The sequence below is a fragment of the Corapipo altera genome, unplaced genomic scaffold, assembly GCF_003945725.1.
Source record: "Corapipo altera isolate COAL_440 unplaced genomic scaffold, ASM394572v1 2c, whole genome shotgun sequence".
NCBI lineage: Eukaryota > Metazoa > Chordata > Aves > Passeriformes > Pipridae > Corapipo > Corapipo altera.
Genome location: NW_020884923.1, coordinates 6,614,055 through 6,634,486, shown reverse-complemented (window position 1 = coordinate 6,634,486; position 20,432 = coordinate 6,614,055). Strand labels below are relative to the sequence as shown.

Genomic DNA, 20,432 nt, shown 5'->3' with positions numbered 1-20,432 from the left:
CCTCTGTAGTGAAGGATATGTTTGCCCTCTGCTTGTTACTGTAAATAGATACTGTCTTAACATTATGTACTGCAGTAAAGATTTGTATAATTATAATTTGTCTTCAGAGTTTTATATCTTGAACATGAAGAAAGCATTGATTCATACATTATTGGATTATGTTTGTGATTATTGGGATATGTTTGTGTAGTAAAATACAGGAGACAGTTATGGATATTAATATATCTATATATATATCTCTATAGATATTAATATATTTACTTACCTGTATAACCTTTCCTTTCCTTTCTTTGGTATGATGAATGGAGGAATCTCTGCCACAAACTCACTAGGTTATTGTATATGGATGTCCCATCCTCTTTGAAATGGATTTGAAAAATTATTGATGAACTGCTTTATCTCTTTAACAGGGTTTATGTAGTTACTGAATGCTAGATAATTGCAAGAATGTTACATTTGTATCCTAAATGTAGTAAGCTTCCTGGCTATGTAACAAAAAATCATGCGATTTATAGATTTTGAATTTTTTTTTTAAATAGGTACATTGATTTTTTCATAATGAGCATTAGATGTACTTTTAGTTACCACTTTTTCTATCTGTTTTTCCTCAACAATATAATTCTTAAATGTGTGGATATGTAAAGTACTCTTTTTCCTTTGCTGCCTTTTTTTTTTATGATAGTTTTTTGTTTATTCATGTTTGCTTTTCATTTTTTTTTCTTTTTGTCTGTGGTTTTTTTTAGCAAAATTTTTTCTTTTGTTGTGTGGAAAGAAACTGTGAAAATGTGTCATGTATACTTGATAATGTTTCTATAGAGTCTTCAGACAGTTTGAAAGAACTGGATTTTCTAGTGATGTATGTGACCTATGCTTATTGATGCTAAATAATGACCTCTACCAGTAGCTCTCGCACAAGTGATCTGCTCTGTTCCTCTGTACTCACCCTTGCTCCTGGATTCCAGGATGGCAGTTTGCATGTCAGTGGCTCCTGGATGTCACCAGCTGAACCAGCTCATGTTGGTAGCTGCTCAGCATGAGTACAAATAAATGTATATATAGATGTATAGCAAGACCAGCAGGGTTGATGATTGCAGGATTTTCATTGGTGCTTACATTTGAGCAGAACAGGTGTGTTCCTCGTGATCAGCCTTGGAAGTCAGCCCTGCTTTGAGCAGGAGGTGGAACATGGTGACTTCTGTAGGTTTTGCACAACCAAATTGATTTTATGATTCTGTGATTATCTACACCAAGATGTGATGTAAGCATAGTTCCACAGTGCATACTGCCTTCTCCTTGGAGTTACAAGGAGTCGTGAGAATGGTTCCCATGAAACTTCTCTTTTAATTTGAGTTGAAAATCTTAAGAAAACTCCCCTTAGGCTGGTCTATCTGATACCTGCTTTTTCTCTTTTCCTTTGTTTTCCCAGTTCCTGAATCAGTCATGCTTGCAGCTTTAGTTGTTATTGACAAACATATCAGTGAGTCTTAAATTTGGAGGATGGACTAATTCCTGGCTATTATTATGTAGGTGGTTTATTTATGAATAGTGAACACTAAAACAGCTTTCCATTAGTGCTGAAGTTTTTTCCCAAATTAAGGTTTTCAAATGCTTTTGTTAAAAAAGGTAGAGCTGAATGTGTGGCTGTGCTTCACAGTGACTGACTGGAGAGTACTGCAGCTGCATGAAACTTTAGATTTGCTGGTTTGACTGCTGGTTTCAGCTGGGTCATAGCACAAGGGGCTGCAGCTCATAATTGCCCCGTTTGCTCCAACTAACTGCATCAGAAAGTATTAGGTGGGGTTTTTTGTTTGTTTTGGGGTTTTGTTTGGTTTGGGGTTTTGTTTGGTTTGGGGTTTTGTTTGGTTTGGGGTTTTGTTTGGTTTGGGGTTTTGTTTGGTTTGGGGTTTTGTTTGGTTTGGGGTTTTTGGTGTATTAGTGGACAGTCAATCTACTCTGGTCTGACCTGAAACCTAGATGTTATGGTTTTGATGTCAATGCTAATTTACTTTTTCACTGGTCAGAGGAGAGCAATCCTTGCTGGAAGAAACGGACCAAATTGTATAACTTGTTTTTTGACTGCTGCCTTCATCTGGCAGTAGCAAGGTCGGTGAAAACTTTGTCAAAGACTTCAGTGGTGCAAGAGAAGTCTGTTGCTCAGCAAGGTGATGATATTCTACCATGTAGGTTTTGTCTTTTGGACTCAGCAGTCAGCATTGGAGAAAACACCAGTTCTCATTCCCAGAATAGGTGGTTTTCCTCCTTTCATTTACTTAGTTGCCTTTATCTAGTATTTTTACCTGCAGCTGTCCACTCATCTAACAAACATGTTTTCCACTAGAAAATGCTAATGTGTAAATATTTTTGATGTGTATATTCTGAGTATGCTTTTGTAGACAGAATTTCTCTCATCTTAGAAAATGTGCTGGAACAGTTTAAATCCAATAAGCATTTGGAAACTTAATTGGTTTCTTCAAGTCATAGCTATGAGAGTTTTTGTATTTCTTGGTAATTACACAGAATTAGAAAATTGTAAGGGTAGGAGAGATCCAAGACTGAGTAACTCCTTTTTCAAAATATACAAATTCAGTACAAAAATGGTCTTAAACTGATTTTTTGGTTTATGTCTTTATAAGAATTCCAGTTAAACATTATAAGGATTATAGGATGGTAGGATGCTTTATTCTGCCAATTTGTCTGTTTGCAATTAGTTTACGGTACACTGAATATGTTATTTTAATACTACACAAATTAAATGTAACGATGTACTTAATTTAGTATTTCTTTTTACTTGCCAACATTCTAAAATATTTGCACTTTTTTTTTAAAGTCTAATTTTTTTTTCAAAGTCAATGTCCTTGTGAAAATGAAAGCACCCTCTAAAGCTATGTAAAAATGCTAATAAATTGATAGTCTGTTTTTATCCTTAGCTAAGGCTCTGATTTTCAGAATAATTTATTCTCAAATATTTTATGGAGTCCAAGTCTCAGTGGTTTTTTTTTTTCCCAAATGTATTTTTTTAGTATGTGGTGGCACTATTAAGAATATAATAATTTCACTCTAAAATAGAGTTGTAGCATGTTCTTTTAGTGTCTTAAAACAACCGTTTTGGCATTACCTAGCTGATGTTAATCTGTTTCATATTTTCAGAGGATATATACTTTGGTTGGGGTTATATGTTTATATATACTTAGTTTTAGCAGATGACTGCATATTTATTGATTTTGGCAATATTATTAATTGTTCAGGAGACTTTTGTCCCCGAATTCCTTAGTTCCTCAGATAGACATAAAACATCTGTTTGTAATTCTGTCTTAAACACTGCCAACACAAATTATTTTAGCTTAACTTAATATTTTAGCTTAAAATGTTCACAAACATTTTCAAGGTTCATGAATTTTACAAGAATGATTAATACCAAATATGCTCTAATCCAGATTTCCACCCAAGATTCTTAAAAGTCTTTGCAAATACGAACCTTGCAGTTTCCCTTTCCATTCAGATAGGTTAAGGAATTTCTACTGTCTCTCATTGGGTTGAGACACTGCTGCTGTTCACCTCACCCATAGTTTAGGACAAGGAATGCAGAGAAAAAATTTAAGAATATTGTGTGTCTGGTTGATCCATCAGTCCTTGCCTTATCATGTTTGAGTTTCTGTTTTGGCTTTTTTTTGGTCCAAAACCTAAACTTGTAGGTTGTTTGTTTGTTTGCTTTTTTTTTTTTCTGTTTGTTTCGTTAAAGAATACAGTTGTCAAAACCTAAGAATTTGGGGGTGTTTTGTGTGGTTTGTTTTTTTTTCTTTTCAATCTCCTGTCCAAGGGCTCATCTTCAACACTGCAAAGAGCTCATATCATGCTGGGAACTTTTTATTAAATTAGGTGAAAAAGTAGCCTTATATGAAGTGCAAACACATGGTCCTGATGCAACAAATGTTCTATGTCAGTGTCATTAAACCTCCCAATTTAATGTGTCTTAGTTTGGTAATAACTGGCATACATCTGTCTGTCTATCTAACATAAAGGAAAGCTTTTCAGGTTTTGTGACAGTTTCTGTTGTGAAGAAATTAGAAATTTCTACAAAATGTGGAACTAACCCATTTTATTAATTGTCATGTAACCAGCATGTGCTTAGCCTGACTTCGGTAACGCTAATGCACAGCAGAGGAGATGCCATGACTCAGCCCTGCTGGGTGAGGTTTTTCCAGAACAGCTGAAATACCGATGTAATAGCAGACTGTAAATTCAATCTGCTTTTAAGAAGAAAATAATTATTTTGAAGTAAGAAAACAGCTTAAATAAAATAGGTAATTTTTCTAATTGACAGCCCTGAACAAACACAGATTCTTTAAACATAACCTGTTCACCACCCTGTTCATCAATCTATGATATGAAAGCCATCATACCAGAAGAATATGCACTACATGTCATTTTCAAAATAGAATTTACTTTTAAGATAAATAACCCAAATCAGTGTGGATCATCCAGAGGTTAGATTTCTGATTTGAAATCTGAGTGGTTCCTTGACTGAATAGAATTTTGTTTCATGTTTGCAGCTGTGAAGGAATCTCGCCGTCTTTAAAGTTGAATTTTGCCTTGGTAATAGGAGCTGCATTGTGACGGGTTAAAGGTTTTCTTCACCTTTTTGTAATTAGTTTTATCCTTCCTGTATTAAAATACTTTTATCATTTTTGTTTTGCATTAACACTTATAAATGCAAAAGTGCTTGTATTCTTCAGGAAAATATTTTAGTAGTGGAACTCTTTTGTAGTTGATAGAGCTGTGTTCCCTTTGCCACATCTCAGTGAACTCAACTGATCTCTTTTTTAGATGGTACATTCTGGTTCTGAGGAGTCCACCAGAAGGAGAAGTGGAGTCTTTTCATGTAGAGTCCTTTCAGCTAAAATTGTAGGTGTAATTTGGGTCCTTTTAACTGTTTTAATAATCTATGTGAAATTAATCAGAGGCTTCAATCCACTTACTAGTTAAGAATAACGCCAGTCTAAGCAAACAGAGGAGCCAGTCTCTTGATTAAAATGAAACAAAACAAAAATCCCTAAACTCAGAACTGCACCTGAGTCTCCTACTGTTCATATTGACAATTTCAGTTTTGCTTTTTTTGGTCACACCTTAAAAAATTAGCTACTTTGGCAAGTATTTCCTGCACAGCCTGAGGAACCAGAAGTCGGATGTTTGCCTCTGCAAGTCGCTTGGTCTTTCAGCTGTCCTGTGGAGGATTTCTGCACTTCTGATGTATAGCTAACACACATTGATGATTTCATGACAAATACTAAAATCAGTTTTAGCTTAAGGACCTATTGCCGTCATGAAAGAACAGTAGGGACTTAACATAAGCTACTTAAAGTTGTTGGCATGCTGTAATGCTTTTGAGTGAAGCATGCACAGTAGAAGGACACCTGGCTCTCCCTCCATTTATAAAGGCAATTTGGATGTGAAGTTTGACTGGAATCCAGAATTCAAGCCTTAAAATAAGCTAAATGTTGGGTTTGTGTAGATCATTCTGATACTGCACTGACCTTTCTAATGTGAATGAACCACCTGTGTGTACCAACAGAGCTGTCAAAGGGGGCAGGTGCCCAAGGTGGTGAGGAAGGTCTTCTGAGTTTCATTATGTTACTGCAGGAGTGTGGTGCATGTTCAGGAAAGGTGAGGAATGAGAGTGTAATGTTTTCAGGAGACACTGGAGGAAATAGCAAATATGAGATGAAAAATTCTGAATAGCAATAAAATGCCAACAGAGATTGTATATATATGGGTAAGAATATATACACACTTGAAAAAATCTTTTTATTTTGCAATCTTGATGAAAGTGAAGTTTTTATAAAACAGTGGGGTTGTGATGGATCATTTCTCCCCAAAAGGCTTTTTCAGCTCATTGATTTGAGGCATGGTTGACTTCAGAAATTACCAGAGGCTCATGTTTCTCAAACATGTGCTGCAAGCATTTCTTCTATTCTGCAAAGCAGAGCATTGCTGTTGATTATTTAACTTTTACTGATATCTATAAGCCATATCATCACTGACATACATTAATAAAGCTCTCTCCCAGCAATTGCCTATCACAATAAACCTTCGCTTTGCTCCTTTGCAAATAAGGAATAACATATTTCTCATTTTCTTGTACTGTGCTCTGCAAAGTCTCAGTCCATGGTTGTTCAACTGAAACAAATAATCTGATTTCACTCTTGACCCATTGCTAAAGCTGTGATATGATGATTAAAGGCCCATGTTTCTTGGCCATGGAGAAAATGAGATTTAACTGAAGACTTATAGTGATGTAAAAATAATATTTTCTGGAACATAAAAAACAATTTTAACTAGATAATTGTGCAAAATCCATGAACAATCCATATAAATTTATGATTCTCCTTATTAGTTTAAACCTCCTTACTGTGTCTATCCCTCTTTGAAGCTTCTTCAATACCAATGACAATTTCTGAAATGGAAATGTGTGCACTGTTGTATTACTATTGGGACAAATCAGCAGGAAGGTAGATGACAGTCTCTTATCTTATAAAAGATATTATGGCTTGGCAGCTCCTCTTCTTTTAACATTTGCTGTGGTATGTTGTAAGAGAAACATGAGAACCAGTAGCTAAGTGTGGGGAAGCATGTTGTATGTTGAAATTCCCATGACTTAATTAAGAAATCAATTTCTTAATTAAAATATTAGCTTTAGATTTTTAAAAAAACACTTGGTTATTTCTCATGTTAATACAACATCATTGTTATATTGCTTGATAAACTGAGCTAGAAATGGAGAAGTTTTCACTTAATACATGGGAATTTTTATTAAAAAATTAAGATTGAACAAAAGTAGTTCAAGTTTTATCTCCATTTTTACAGTTTCACCACAAGGTATTCAAATTTTTTTGCTGGTATTATCTGTGCTTCCTCTCTAAAATAGTGAGTAGTGTCGGGGAGACATTAAATTATTTGGACACTTCCTTAATTTGAATAAGTATCTTTTATTAAGGTATTGAGTATAGTTAGAAATGTAACAATACTAATAGCAGAACCATTTTATGAGAGAGGGCTGCCATTTACAGGCATGCCTAAGCATGTGCATTTCTTCAAGCATGTCAGTTAGTGCTATGGAATTTTTCAAGATTACTCCTAGGGTTCGATGCCTTCCTGGTCAAAATGTTAATTCTTCGGCAGGAGAGCTTGTTCTGAAGCTAGTGATGACATGGGGTCACAAAATACACTTCTGAATCAGGCCAATTTCTTTAAAAAGACCTTTCTGCTGCAAGTGGACAAATTTGAGAACCTTGAAGGGTGTATAGGTTTTGCTTACTTACTAATAGATATGTAGGGTGGGAAGTAGTCTGAGGCAAACTAAAACTACTGCTCTCAGCTGTTAAATTATAATTACCTTTTTTCTGAAAATACAGAGCTGTCACTATAACTAAAGAGGCACTTGTGACTTCTTTTTTGCTTCACTACTAAAGAAAAAAAGGAAAAGAGAAACTTGGATAACTGCTCTTTGAAACTGAAGAAACATCTATTACGCTTTTAGCCATCAGATGTCACCAGAGTACAGAGAGTAAGTATTAGTGATGTGGAACTGATTTATGACTTCCCTTGGCTGTTTATTTTGGAGTGGGAAGGCTCTAGTCCTGTGGAGGCTTTTTCAGATCAGCAGTCACAGCACCTTGGCTGGCTTCACCATGTCTGTGACTCTTAAATTTAGAATATTGAGCAAGAAATGTGTTTGGGACCTTGTCCTGCTTCTGTAGGGGCATTGACACCAGCAAAGTGTGGGAGGAAGCAAGCAAGAGGTGAACAAATATGGCCATACACTTCAGCCTTGGTGTTTCCATGTGATATGTTCCAGTAGCATACTTGGCAGAGTCCTTGAAAGCAACTTGTGTCTGCAGTCCACACAGAGCAATGGGACTGCTTATTAGCTCACGTACTCTCATTTGCTTTCCACCATTTGGGCGGTGCTCTGCCAGAGGTGCAGGGACACCGCCCTTTGCTCTTTGAGATGCTTGAGTGCTTACTGCCTTCTTGGGCAGCACCATGCCCTGCCTGTGCTTTCCTGCAGGCACTCTACCTGTAGTGCCTGAGCTGAGTTTGGGGGTGTTTGCAGGAGTTTCAGTGCGAACGGGTTAATTAAACGTTACAAAGATCTTTGAGAACAAGATGGAGGCTCCAGTGAATCATTAAGGATTTTATGCTTTGAACCGTGAAAAGTTTTGTGACTACATTTTTTAATAGATTTCTTTCAGGCAGTCTGGCACTATAGATGGACTTTAGGTCAGTTCTAAGGCTTAACTTCAATGTTTAGCTATTATATGCTTAGTCCTGCTTGAAGATCTTTCTTTCCATTACTAATGGTTTAAAGCAGCTGTAATGAAAATAACAATTTTGTTTTAACCGCCTTATAGGAGTCAGTAATAAATATATGTATATGTATATTCTGCATTTTTTGAATAATTTCTATGTAGCATTGCTATTCCTGTGCTAGTATGAAATACCTTCCCAAGAGGAACAATTACAGCAAAAAACTGTCCTGCTCTGGAGGGCTGGATGGAGGCAGGAAGCAGAGTTATTGATGTCAAGAACATTTTCACATTCTTCCTAAACAAAAGTCTTCAGCAGGATTTTACGAGCATCCAGTTCATGCAAGCTATCCAAAGTGTTCTTGTCAAGACCTCATGATATCAGATTACACCTGAGCAAAGGGGAAATAAGCTGTTTCTTTGAGTTCTGTGCCAGTATATTCATGAATTGGTTTCTCTATGGCCTCAGCCCTTTCTGCTGTTTGATAGAAACACATTTTTCCTGTGTTTTACTCCTGTTTTCTAGTTTTGTAGGTTCTTCATCTTGTAAGTAAGCATAACTGACTATTCTGTTCCAGTCACCTGCATTTGAATCTTACCTGGGTGTGATCTGACCATAAGGGCTGAGCAGGTTGAAAATGAGAAGTTCGCTTGATGTATATCCTTTCCCAATTCTAAATCTACAGGGCAAAATGTACTGCAATTTATTTTGAGCTTATCTCTATTACCGTTCTGTCCAAGTTTGTTGCCTGAAATATTTTATTTTTTGTTCATCGCTTTCCAAATGTGTTCCATAGGGAATGAAAGGACATTTGGGTGCAGATGTTCATATTTGGAAAAAAGAAAAGCAAGTAAATAGGTATTGCAGGACCTCTAAAAAATGTGAATGTGGTAAAGAAGGGAAGGAACTAAGAAAGAAAAAAGCTCATGAAAATATTCTTCTCTGAGAGGGTCAGAGAAGCTTGTTTTCACTGAAAATCATGCATCCATATGATTGAGGGGGTAATACTAGCAGGATGTAAATATTTACATCAGTATGGTATATTAGAGTAACAGCTTTGTTTTGGTGGAATGTTGACCTATGGGTTGAAGAAAAAGCTACTTGCACATGCAGCAGATTAATGAACAAATTTATCATTTTTATAGGGAAAAGTGAAAGATGGGATGTTTTGTTATACTTGGCTTTGCTGGATTTTAACCACATGTTCCAGAAATGAGCGTTTAAAAATATTGCCTGTAGCATTTTTTTGTTTTACAGCTTTCTAAGTTACAGATATGACCTTTTCATATTGTGAAATATAATCTGGTCTTCCTCAGTATTTGGCTTTCTTCTTTGATTAAAATCCCAAGGTGAAATGAATGTACTGGGTGACTGAAAATAATCTGTTTAAGCCTGAAATTGCTGGAGGCATGTTGGCATGCCCACTGCAGGCAAACACTGGAGATGGCCTTGATTTGAGGGAAATTGTGTCAAAGTAGCTTTGCAGGGCAAGTAGATGCTGGAGACAATTTCTAGTAGTTACCTGATGCTCTTGGAGCAAACTTCTGCTGTGTTTCTGCTTCAGTGCTCTCAGTGGGGAACAGCTGTGAGTTTGGTTGGGGGGGATAATTGTAGTGTTTTCACATAACCATTCATTTCAATTATGATGGTGTTTGTTCTATTCCTCGTGAATGTTGATAGTGTTGTGTCTGTGTGCTGTGGGTACATATATACACAGATATAAATGAAAAAGGTGTTTTATTCCAAAGCTAGTCGGTCTTCTAGAACAAAAAAACCCCCACTGTTTTGGGAGATGCTGAGTGCTTCTCCCGAACAAGTTAAAGAGCCTTGTACTCAGAAATTACTTCTGAGGTAAATTTTCTTTTGGGTTTCAGTAAAGAGATTATCTTGTATTTCCTTGCATAGATTAGGATAAGAAGTAAATGTTGACTGAAGAAGTAGAATTCACAGGTAAGATTAAATTTCATGCCAGTTTGAGGGCCATATTTTTAAGTATTTCTTGTAAGTTCCGTAACAAATTTTATTGGAAAGCACTGCATCTGAAGCTTTTTATTATTTACCAGCTTGTATAGTTCTGTTATTGGTTGTATCAGAATAAATACTACACTTTTAGTGGCTCTATTTTTGGAAAATCAATGTGGTGGTTTGTTGTTTTTTTTTTTTTTCCCAGTTTAACCATTGGAGCATCATCTCTTTGTGGCTCTAGATAACTTTTCAGTTTCAGCAAGGAATCTTGCACCATTCTTTGAATGTTAGATATTTTAAAAAAATCGATCTTTTTCAAAATAGTGCAAAGAAGTTTTGAAAAATAAATATTTTCTTATCAGAATTCAGCGATACTTAAATCACTGAGTGAACACAAAGACCAGATTCTACACAGAAGTAAATGAAAATCTACCTATTGGATGCCTTTTTGTTGTTTTTTCCAGCCTTAGCTTTGGCTCCTGCAAGCTCCAAAAGAAGAAAAAGCTAAAATTCGAATATAAGTTGTCAGATCATGCTGCAATGAGGAAATGACTGTAGACCCTTTCAAGTTTTTATTTAGAAAATGTTTTTCACAATTCACAGACCAGATATTTCTCAGAAGAAAAATCAAGACACAGAAAAGAACGATGGGAAATATATGTAACATGCAAGACCAGAGAAAAAATAAGATCCAGAACCTCATGTTGGCTGAAGTCATATGACTCATACACCCGTTGAGTGTATATTCTAAAACCAAATACGGACAATACATTTGTAAAAAACATTTGTAAGATTTGAACAGAACTGATACCCATTTAAGCAGAAGGATCATTTCTCTCCTCGTCTATTTGAATTCTGATTTTTCCTTGTAGAATGTATGCAGAAATATTTTGGGGGTTAAATATATGGCTCAGTGTAACAAGAATTACAGAAAATGGCAGCGAATGTGGGCATTCAGGACGACGTGGAAGACTTCAGAAGCCAAGATTTAAGTTATGTGAAGTCATCCCGAATGCCTAAATTTTTGTTTCTGTGAGTAGGTGGTGTGCTTTGGAGTGGAAATTCCCTTAACTGAGCTGTCATCACAGGGTAGGTCCTTTAGTTATTCATGTTTTCTCCTCCCCCTTTTTTTTTTAGCCTCGACAGTGCAATATCTCTTCTATGTTGAAGTATGAAGTAGATGATCATTATATTTGGAAATAAAGTAGGTGTGTTTTCCTTATATAGAAGTTCTTAGTTCTTGCTTAAGTAAGTGACTCTGATCATTAATGATTAGCTGTAGTTGCTATCTTTTAACTCTAGTTTTTTGTCATTCTTACTATGTCCCAGAAAGCTACTTCTTCCCAGTGCTGCTGTTAGGTTAAAAAAGATTAATTCATATACTTCACATGATGAAGCATGCAAGTGGACAATATGTGAGATTTTTTCATGACTTTTAGGAACATAGAATTCTTACCTGGCTTGCTCTTATTCGCCCAGATCCAATGTGGGATCTGAGAGCAGTGTACACAATAACCTTAGGCAGAAAACCCTGTCAGCCTTATTTCAGAGGCTGTGGGCCTTGGGGCTTATGAAAGATGGCTTCTCCTCTGCCAACTCATGCTCAATTGCAGAGCAGGTCGAGGACCCTGGCAAAGGAGAAGGGGGGAAGCCATGAGCCTGCCAAGCTGCTCCAAGTGGGCACTCAGGGCACCAGAGGCGCTGGAAACCCTGGCTGTGGGCATGGTTATCTGGCTGCAGAGAGTTGTTGCTTGCCAAGGGCTTGGATTTGGGATGTTGCAGAGGCGTGTGCCCTGGGGTTATTGCTGCCTGGCCCTCAGCACTGTTCGTCTTTGTTCCCGACAGTGCCTGGTGCCCACGTGGGTCAACTGGGGGCCAGCTGTGTCGCTGCACCACATTATTTTTCTGCTGGAAGAGAGATGAGGAAAGAAAACTGTAATTGCATTTAACATAACCCCTCTGCTCTGAAATCTACCAAATGTAAAATGGCTCTTTGCTGTTCACAACTTTATTTTTATTATTAGAAAATAGAAGCATACTAGATAAAATAATGAATGACTTGTTTGCTTATTGTAAGTATTGATTGCTTTCACCTTGTGAATGCACATACTCGAGAAAATCCAGGTAGACTTTATGCCCTTGACAGGTTTGACTGAATTACAAAGGTCTAAGAATTTGTTCAGAAAATTGGTTCACTATGATGCGCATCTGAAAGAGCTGCTCTTTTGTTACGTGTATTATAGGACTGGATTATTAGCTGAAAAATAATATCAACAAAAATGCATTAGGGTATTTGTGTGAGATAGTCCTTTTTTCCTGCAAGCTGTGGAAACAGAAGTGTGAATAAACTACATAGAAAGGTGTGTTGGATGCGATCTGATAATCAAATGTTCTGTTATATCTGACACTTATCTTGTGAGTAGGGCGGAAAGTCAAGTGTCTGCAATCAGCACAGAATTGTAGATGCATATTTCAATTATAAATTAAGTAGTCTAATTTTATTTGGTTGGCTTTTGTTGTGGTATTTTAAAATATATTAGTCTACTTCCTACCAAGCAGAAGTATTTTGTGATGTTTTTATAAGGGCTGATATTTTTTAAGTTATGAGAGTGCAGGTGTGGCTCTGATAGGGCCTGAAAGTCCAGGCAAACCCTTGTGGACCTCTTCACTCTGTGATTCAGACTTGGCACCTTCTTCTGAAGTTTTTAAATGTGTTAAAAAACAAAAGATGAAACTATTTTGCTGGGGAGGGTATACCTACTAGGGCACTTCCAGCTGAGCTGTCTTACTAGTTTTTTTCCTGTCTCAGATTTTTCTTTTGTCTCCTCTCTATATCAGTCCCTTGGGAATTCCTCTACCCACCTCTACATTCGTGTTTGGTTTTTGCCTTCTTAATACACATTGTGAGAGCTAATTCTATGAATGGTGTTTCTAGACAGTAATGATGAAAATATTTAGTAATATCCAAATTCCTGAGGGTACAGATTCTCAACCTGACCGTGACGCCACACTAACCTGACTGCTAACACCACACTAGAGGGTAACTGACAACCTGCTTACTTTATTCATGTGAGGTTTGATTTTTTTTTTTCTGGTGGTTGTGATTTTGTTTGTGTGTGTGTGTGTTTTTGTTTTTTTTTTTTTTTTTTAGTACAGACTAAGATCCTCAGTTGTGCTTGTCGTTTCATAAGGGATTGTGGTGATTTGGAAAATCTTGTTTACACTGTATTCAAAAAATAATAAGTTATTTTCAATTGCTGCATCTTTCTTTCCTTTTATATTGCAGCAGAAACTTTTTCAGAGATTAAAGTATTGGATCAAATTTTGTGCACTTTCTCATCGATGAAGTTAGTCACATTAGGTGAGATGCAGTAGATAACTTGTGAGGAACCTGACACTATCTTCAGATGAAGTTTACAGGTAATAAGGAATGCATGGAAGTATTTAACAGTGACTTTAAAGTTCTTTCAATAAAGCTTATGACATAAATATTGAGAAGGACAGGAATAAACTAGGGATATTGTCTCACTTCTTAAAATGTTCTAAAATACACAGGCCCTCTATGTATGAATACATGAATCTGAATATAAAGAATTTGAGAATCGGTGTTTTAGATCATGCTGTTTTACATTTAAAACGTCATGTAGCAAGATTCATAGATGTTATAAATCCAAAGGAACTTTTTTAGTCCAGGAAGGGGGAGAAGGATTGGAAGGGAAAGCAATGGTTTCATTAGTAGCTTTACTGTTCAACTCTCTGACAGGCATTCTACATCTGCTTGTCATTCAAAGAAACCACAAAGATGAATGGATAATTCATTCATTATATGACACCAGGAGGGAGTCAGCTTATTCAGATAATCTGACTGATAGTGTCAGTTTGACAAAAAATTAAGTGATTATCCTTAGATTTCTGTGTGTGCATGTGTTTGTTACCGCAGCATCATTAACCCTTAGGGACAAAGAACATGAAGGAAATAATCCTGTAAAGTATTGAAAGTTCCGTGGTTGCTGAAGGAGGTTGGTGCTTTTTGGTGACGTCTACGAATTGTTTTACAAAAACAAGATTGAATATGTGTTGGTGACTTAACACCAATGATTCCAGTAAGTCCTGTCATCTCTTGGAAAAATACTATGAGATATATCAAGCAAGGTATGCTTGCAGTATATTAAGATTGTTAGATCTAGCCTTCTGATGGAAGAATGGGAAAACTGTAGGAGAGACTTCTCTGATAGTTGTGGGCTTTCATTCATTTAAATTTGGGCTCCAGAAAGTTATAATTACTCTGCTTTGAAAATCTGTGTTTTAGCCATTGCTGCTGAGACTTTTTGGTACTTTAATGTGTATGGGACTAAAATTGCATATGCTCTATTACTGAACTCCAAACTCTGTTTTCTGTGTTTTGATGAATAGCATTTGAGACAAAAGAAAGGTCTGCCTTCAAAATTGTTTTGCTCAGTCATTCTGCAGTAAGGTGAGCACTTAATCATTCAGATAATACTATATAATGATAAAGAGAAGTTTCATAGGGGCTACTGGGTGTAGAATATCGAGTACAAAGGAATTATCTAGAAAGAGAGAGGCCAAAAGCTCCTTTGTGACCTCTCTGACACTCTGCACAACCAGGTAAAACAGACTTGTAGAACGGAACTGCACACTGCAGAGTGACCCTCTTGAGGGTTGTGGCTGTGCATATGGGGAGCTGGACAGCAAACCACAGTTCTAGCTGCTTGGCTGTCTTTTTCTGTTCTAGCGTGGTAGGCAGATTTTTATTGGTAACATTGCCTGCAATGTTGTGAATACTTCACTGGCAGACTCTGAAGGTGTAAAAAAACCGATAGCTAAACAATTTAAAATTCTTGTAATGTCATCTTTCAGTTTTGAAAGTCAATGTGAAAGGTGTAGGTTCAGAAAAAATTTAATGTATCATGTTAAATGTGAAATATCTAGAAAGAAGATGTGGATTTTTTATAAATGATTCTTTTATGTCCTTGATACAAAGTGCTGCTTGGTATTGAAAGATTGAAAGATGTGTTAGAACTTGTCTCAGTGTGAAAGAATTTCTCTGTGTAGTTTACAAGCCTTTATTCGTACCTGAACTGCTTCTGATATCCAAATCAATGAAACAGCATTTCTCTTTGGCTGAATTTCCTCCTCCCCCCCTTTTTTTTTGTTTTGCTTCCTCGTTTATTTGTTTTGTTTAGTTTGGTTGTTTTTTTTTTTTGTTTACAGTAATTATTTTACTGAAGTGTGTTTTTTCCCCAAATTACTCTGATATGAACTTCTAATCTAAACTGAGAAATATACATTCCTCTATCATAAGGTAGTTAAAGTTGTGTCATTGCTCAACCTTGAAATTGAAGCAGTTCTTCCCAGCTGACAAAATGAAGATTTCACACTTGTTTCTAACTCCGAGTCATCCTTAGGCATTGCACCTTAAAGTCAAAAACCTATTGAACATATATAAGATTTTAGATTCTGTTTATGGCAGTTGCTAATTTTTTCAGTCTCCAGTACTGGCTTTGCAGGTAGGAAGGTAAAGAATGCGGTAGCAAAACTTGTACTTTCATCTGAAATATTTATAAATTACTGTTCTCCTGGTAGTTAGTATGAATGCCTACAAAACATTGTGCAAAACAATAAGGATTTTTATGCAGTACAAAAGATTGTTACTTGATTGTAAGGACCTGTTCTTAATGCTATTCTCAATCTTTGACCAATGCAGCTATCTGAACTCCTCAAATGCTTGTAAGAGTTCTAAGATCGTGCATAAACTCTTATTTTTAATAATTCAAACGTAGCAAAAATTTGGTATATCATTGAAATACCTTTCCCACTTGTGGGACTTAAGGAAAAGGAGAGGTTAGTTTGTACTAGAGGATGCTCTGTGGTATTTCTGGTGTTCTGCCTCTACTCTTGATCGTTTGGGTGTCGCAGCTGAATTAAGTGGGCTACATTGTTTATCCAGAAGTTCTAGACTGAAGTTTGGGCATATTTGGGCATTGTGGGCATATTAGTACTGCCTGTTTTGGATGTGGCCTTTGAATAGGGTTATACCTTTTTGAAGTCACCCATAAAATTAAAATTTGTGAACAATTGAGCAGTGTAAGTAAAAGAAGAAATAAAGGTCATGTTTTAAAGCAGTTGGGTGGGGAATCTGCGTATATAGTATTCAGCCTCTAGATTGCTGACAACAGCAGTGGAGTTTTCTGTTGACAGCAGAGACAGTGAATTACACCTGCTTTTAGCTGGAAGTGCAAGTGAAAAGATCACACCTGGTATCGATGTACCAGGGATCTTGCAGAGAAAGGTCCTTCATCTGATTGTTTAAACTTGTTCCTTCAGTTTGAAATGGGCTGTGCTAGATGCTTAGTTATCTCCCAATTAAATTGGAAAGCTGAATTAATCCATATAGTAAGGTTTGAGGCAGCTAAATGTAAAGCTCTACAGCAATTCAAAGACTGCATTACTAAAATTGCCTTTAGAGGGGGACAGTGGCATAGCTAACACTTGTCTCCTTGCCTTGTAGAAGAATGGAGAAGGGAGTACTGAGGAGTAGCTCACGGTGACAGTTTCTTGGGTGTAACTGAGCTGCGTTCAGCCATGTGCTTCTCATAAGATAATAGAGGCACCTAGTGAGATACTGTGCTTCACCAAGGTCGAGGGGTGGCCATGAGCAATTGTGAGGGGAAATAGTAAGGGTTGTGTTGTCCATAAACTCCAGATAGTTGTTGTGTCTATAATGGGAATCTTCTGCCTTCAGTTTTAACAATGACAAAACCCCATATACTGTTTTTCCAGCCTAGTGAATGATGATAATACATGTAAGTAACCTTGCATGTTAAGGTATCAAAGCAAACACTTCGCAGTGTTACCAGAATAATGTCTCATGTTCACTGTCTTTTACAAGAAAATAGGAGAGAAGCCCCAAAATCTGTCTCATTTCTACTTATCGGAAGTAAATATCTTTACTTGAACTTATATTTTTGAGGTGCAAGACTTGCTCTGTCTGTGCTTTCACATTTAATGGTTACTTGCTGTCAAAATTTGCAGAACTTCAGTGACATTTTCTTAACTCATATAACTGTAAATTAAGACACCATCAGAAAACAGTACTATGGTCAGAAGGTGCTTATAGCCTTTAGATTGTGATGTACAGGTCTGATAGTTCTCCTTCTGGTTTTCATTGGATTTTTATCCTCCTCCATGAATTTTTATTTTGTTCTCACTGTCCACTGACCAGCAGTATTTTCTCGGAACAGAAATTTCTGCTGATGTGTCAACTTCAGACTCTGTTATAAAGATAAAATTTGATGTCACTACTGCAGGTTCACAGCAAGGTCTTGTTTAAGACAGATAGAGACATTTGCTTGCTTAAGACTCAGATAGTAAACAGATTAGCTAACTGTATTGCACAGCTCTAATTATAATTTTATCTACAAAATCTAACTCCTGAGGGTTATAGCTATATGACAAAAGCACATTTTATAACTTTACTGTTGGTCCAATGTGGCCCCAGAGGTGTTGAGTGACATGAATAAAGGATTGTGAATATAGCTTTGAACACAATTATACACAATTTCTTCTTGCATAACATTGCATTTTAGACTATTTTTGTTTTTCATGTATATTTCTTGCATTGGAATATTTGAAAATTGCTAGTTATGTGAGAAGGATAAATACAAAACTCCATTTGTATTTATGATATTTTTTCTTTTTTTTTTCCTTGACAGGAATGAACATCTGCACAGATGCTCTCAGTGCAAGGTTGCTAAATACTGTGGTAAATCTTGTCAGGTAAGATGAAAAATAACAGCTATGAAGGGTTTAAGAAAACAGGCATTTGAACACCTTATTTACAGGGTCTGCCTGTGGTTTGCATGTTGCAGTGCACCTCCACACTGCAATATGTTATTTGTAGTTTTGGACAGGATGTGTAAACATGCCACCTTGTTTTATTTGAATATTTTTATAATTACAAATACAAGATTAAATCAGTGCAATAGACAAAAATTAAGTTGAAATGTATGATGTTTGACCTTCTTATGTTGGGGACCCCAGAGCTGGATGCAGCACTCCAAGTGGGGTCTCACCCTCAACCTTCTGGTCACGCTGCTTTTGACACAGCCCAGGATACAGTTGGCTTTCTGGGCTGCAATTGCGCATTGCCGGGTCATGTTGAGCGTCTTGTCAACCAGTATCCCCAAGTCTTTCTCCTCAGGGCTGATCTTCTCACGTATCATGTGCTTCTATAAACAATTCTGCCTTAGTATAATCTGTAGTATTCTCAACATGCCAGAAACTCCTTCTTTTGGGGATTAAAACATATGGAGAGGGAAAGGAGGAAGATATGTCGTTTTGATTCATCATATGGCATGTGTGTGCAACGTACATTAGGTGCTTACTGTAGCATCAATAATAAGGCTACAGGTAGATTTATTATGGGAGATCATAAGGAAAACATGGCTGTAAAGAATATAAAAGACCAGAGTATTCTTAAGGTATGTTTAAAACAAATATCTTCCAGGAGAGTCATTGGTAAAGCTGCTGTTGAGAGGTCTCTAATGTGGAATGAGACTGTGCTGGCACTGACCTGCACAAGCAAATCTGCAAGGTGTAGAGGCAATGAATGTAGGAAATGGGGCTTCCTCCTTGGAGAACACAACTATGTGAATGTGCTTCAAGGATTCAAAAGGGACAGCCTGAAGGCATCCTGGGTATCTTTGCTTTATGCTTCTAGCTCTGGGATTTGTGAGCTTGAAGCCATCCACGCTGTAGGTATTGATTTCAGTGAGACAGGCTACTGCTGTTAAAAGTAATCTGCACTTAAAATGCTCTGTATTTTCGATTACATAATGTCTTGAACTGTCAATATAAATAAATATTGAATTAATGTTATATAATATCCTGTGATGTTAGGTAGCAATTGAGATAACAGAAAAAAAAGTTATTTTTCAGTCAAAACAGTGAATTTATTGGGATTGATGACCGAGGACAGATGATCAAGATAAAACTGAGACCAGCCAGATCTCTTTCTCTTGAGAATTGTCCTCCAATTCCTATTTATTCTGATAAGGTAGCTAAACTATTGTGCAGCTCTGGTTTTATAGCAGGTGTTAGCAAAGCTAAACCAAATGCACTGTGCCCTGCTTAGCCTCTGTAGCTTTAGTGCAATTCATTAATATGTGCACTTCTAATTGAACTAATTGGTCAACAAATAAACAGCAGGGTATTGAATGAAACTGCAGTCTGCACATTTAAAAAAGTGAATATTCACAGAACAGGACTATTTTAGTATTATAAATACAGATAATTTTGAAATGCAAGTTATGCAGTTGGATTTACAGTTTACACTTAGTTTGCAGAATTATTTATTTTTTGATGTGTGTTAAATGAATACTGCAAATCAAAACACTTAGGCTTAAAATCTGCTAGTTTTTTGGAGTTTTGTGGTTAACACATTAAAGGAAATCAGAATTAATGTAAAAATCTGACTTAGAAAAAAAGGTTAATCTCAGTAGCTAAACTAGGTTTAGGATAAACATAGACTTTGTAAAGGAAACTTCAAAGTAAATCCAGCAGGGGATTTCTATGTCAGGATGTACCAAAAAGAGCCATTTTTTTTAACCTGCAAATATCTTGTAAGCATCTTCATTTGTTTTAAAATGTCATGTGGTACAAAAAACTTTCTTCAGGCTAACCTTAAGGAGAAGAAATAGTTTTGAAATGTTTCTCTTCTTGAGACTTTCTGTGAGAATAATTATCCTTTAAGGGGATATGTATGCAGAGCTAGGAGTCCTGGAAAAAAAAAAATAGAAATCAGAATATCCAGTTCTTACGAATCTCCATAATGTCAGTATTGAAAATTACAAGTGAGTTTTTCCAAATTTCAAACATTACCATTATTTTTCAGGCTCGTTGAAGCAAGCTGATTTCACTTCTACCACTTCAATTAACTTTAAAAAATATTAGAAAGGAGGAACTGGAACTTATCGGAAGAGATCCTTTAGGGTGACCTTTTTCAACTGAATTATAATTTCAGGATCAAGTATATGTAGACTTTCTACTTTTAATTTTTTTTGCAGTCAGACTTCATTGACTTTTGCCTCTATTTGGCGTTTCTGTGTTGTAGCCCCTTTCCCACTTGTTGATGCCTAATTTCA

At 36.4% G+C, this 20,432-nt stretch overlaps 1 protein-coding gene across 2 annotated transcripts in view; it reads left to right on the top strand.

The window, feature by feature from the left end:
* Positions 1–20,432, top strand: part of SMYD3 (SET and MYND domain containing 3) — a 383,658-nt gene that overhangs the window by 25,660 nt on the left and 337,566 nt on the right. The window contains exons 1-2 of one of the 2 annotated variants that reach the window (XM_027657424.1): positions 7,527–7,561; positions 18,003–18,066. In XM_027657424.1, coding sequence (XP_027513225.1) covers positions 7,542–7,561; positions 18,003–18,066 — 84 coding nt within the window. In that variant the 5' untranslated portion in view covers positions 7,527–7,541. Of the gene's footprint in view, positions 1–7,526; positions 7,562–18,002; positions 18,067–20,432 lie in introns of those variants that run through there. The other variant, XM_027657423.1, reaches the window with a different exon arrangement.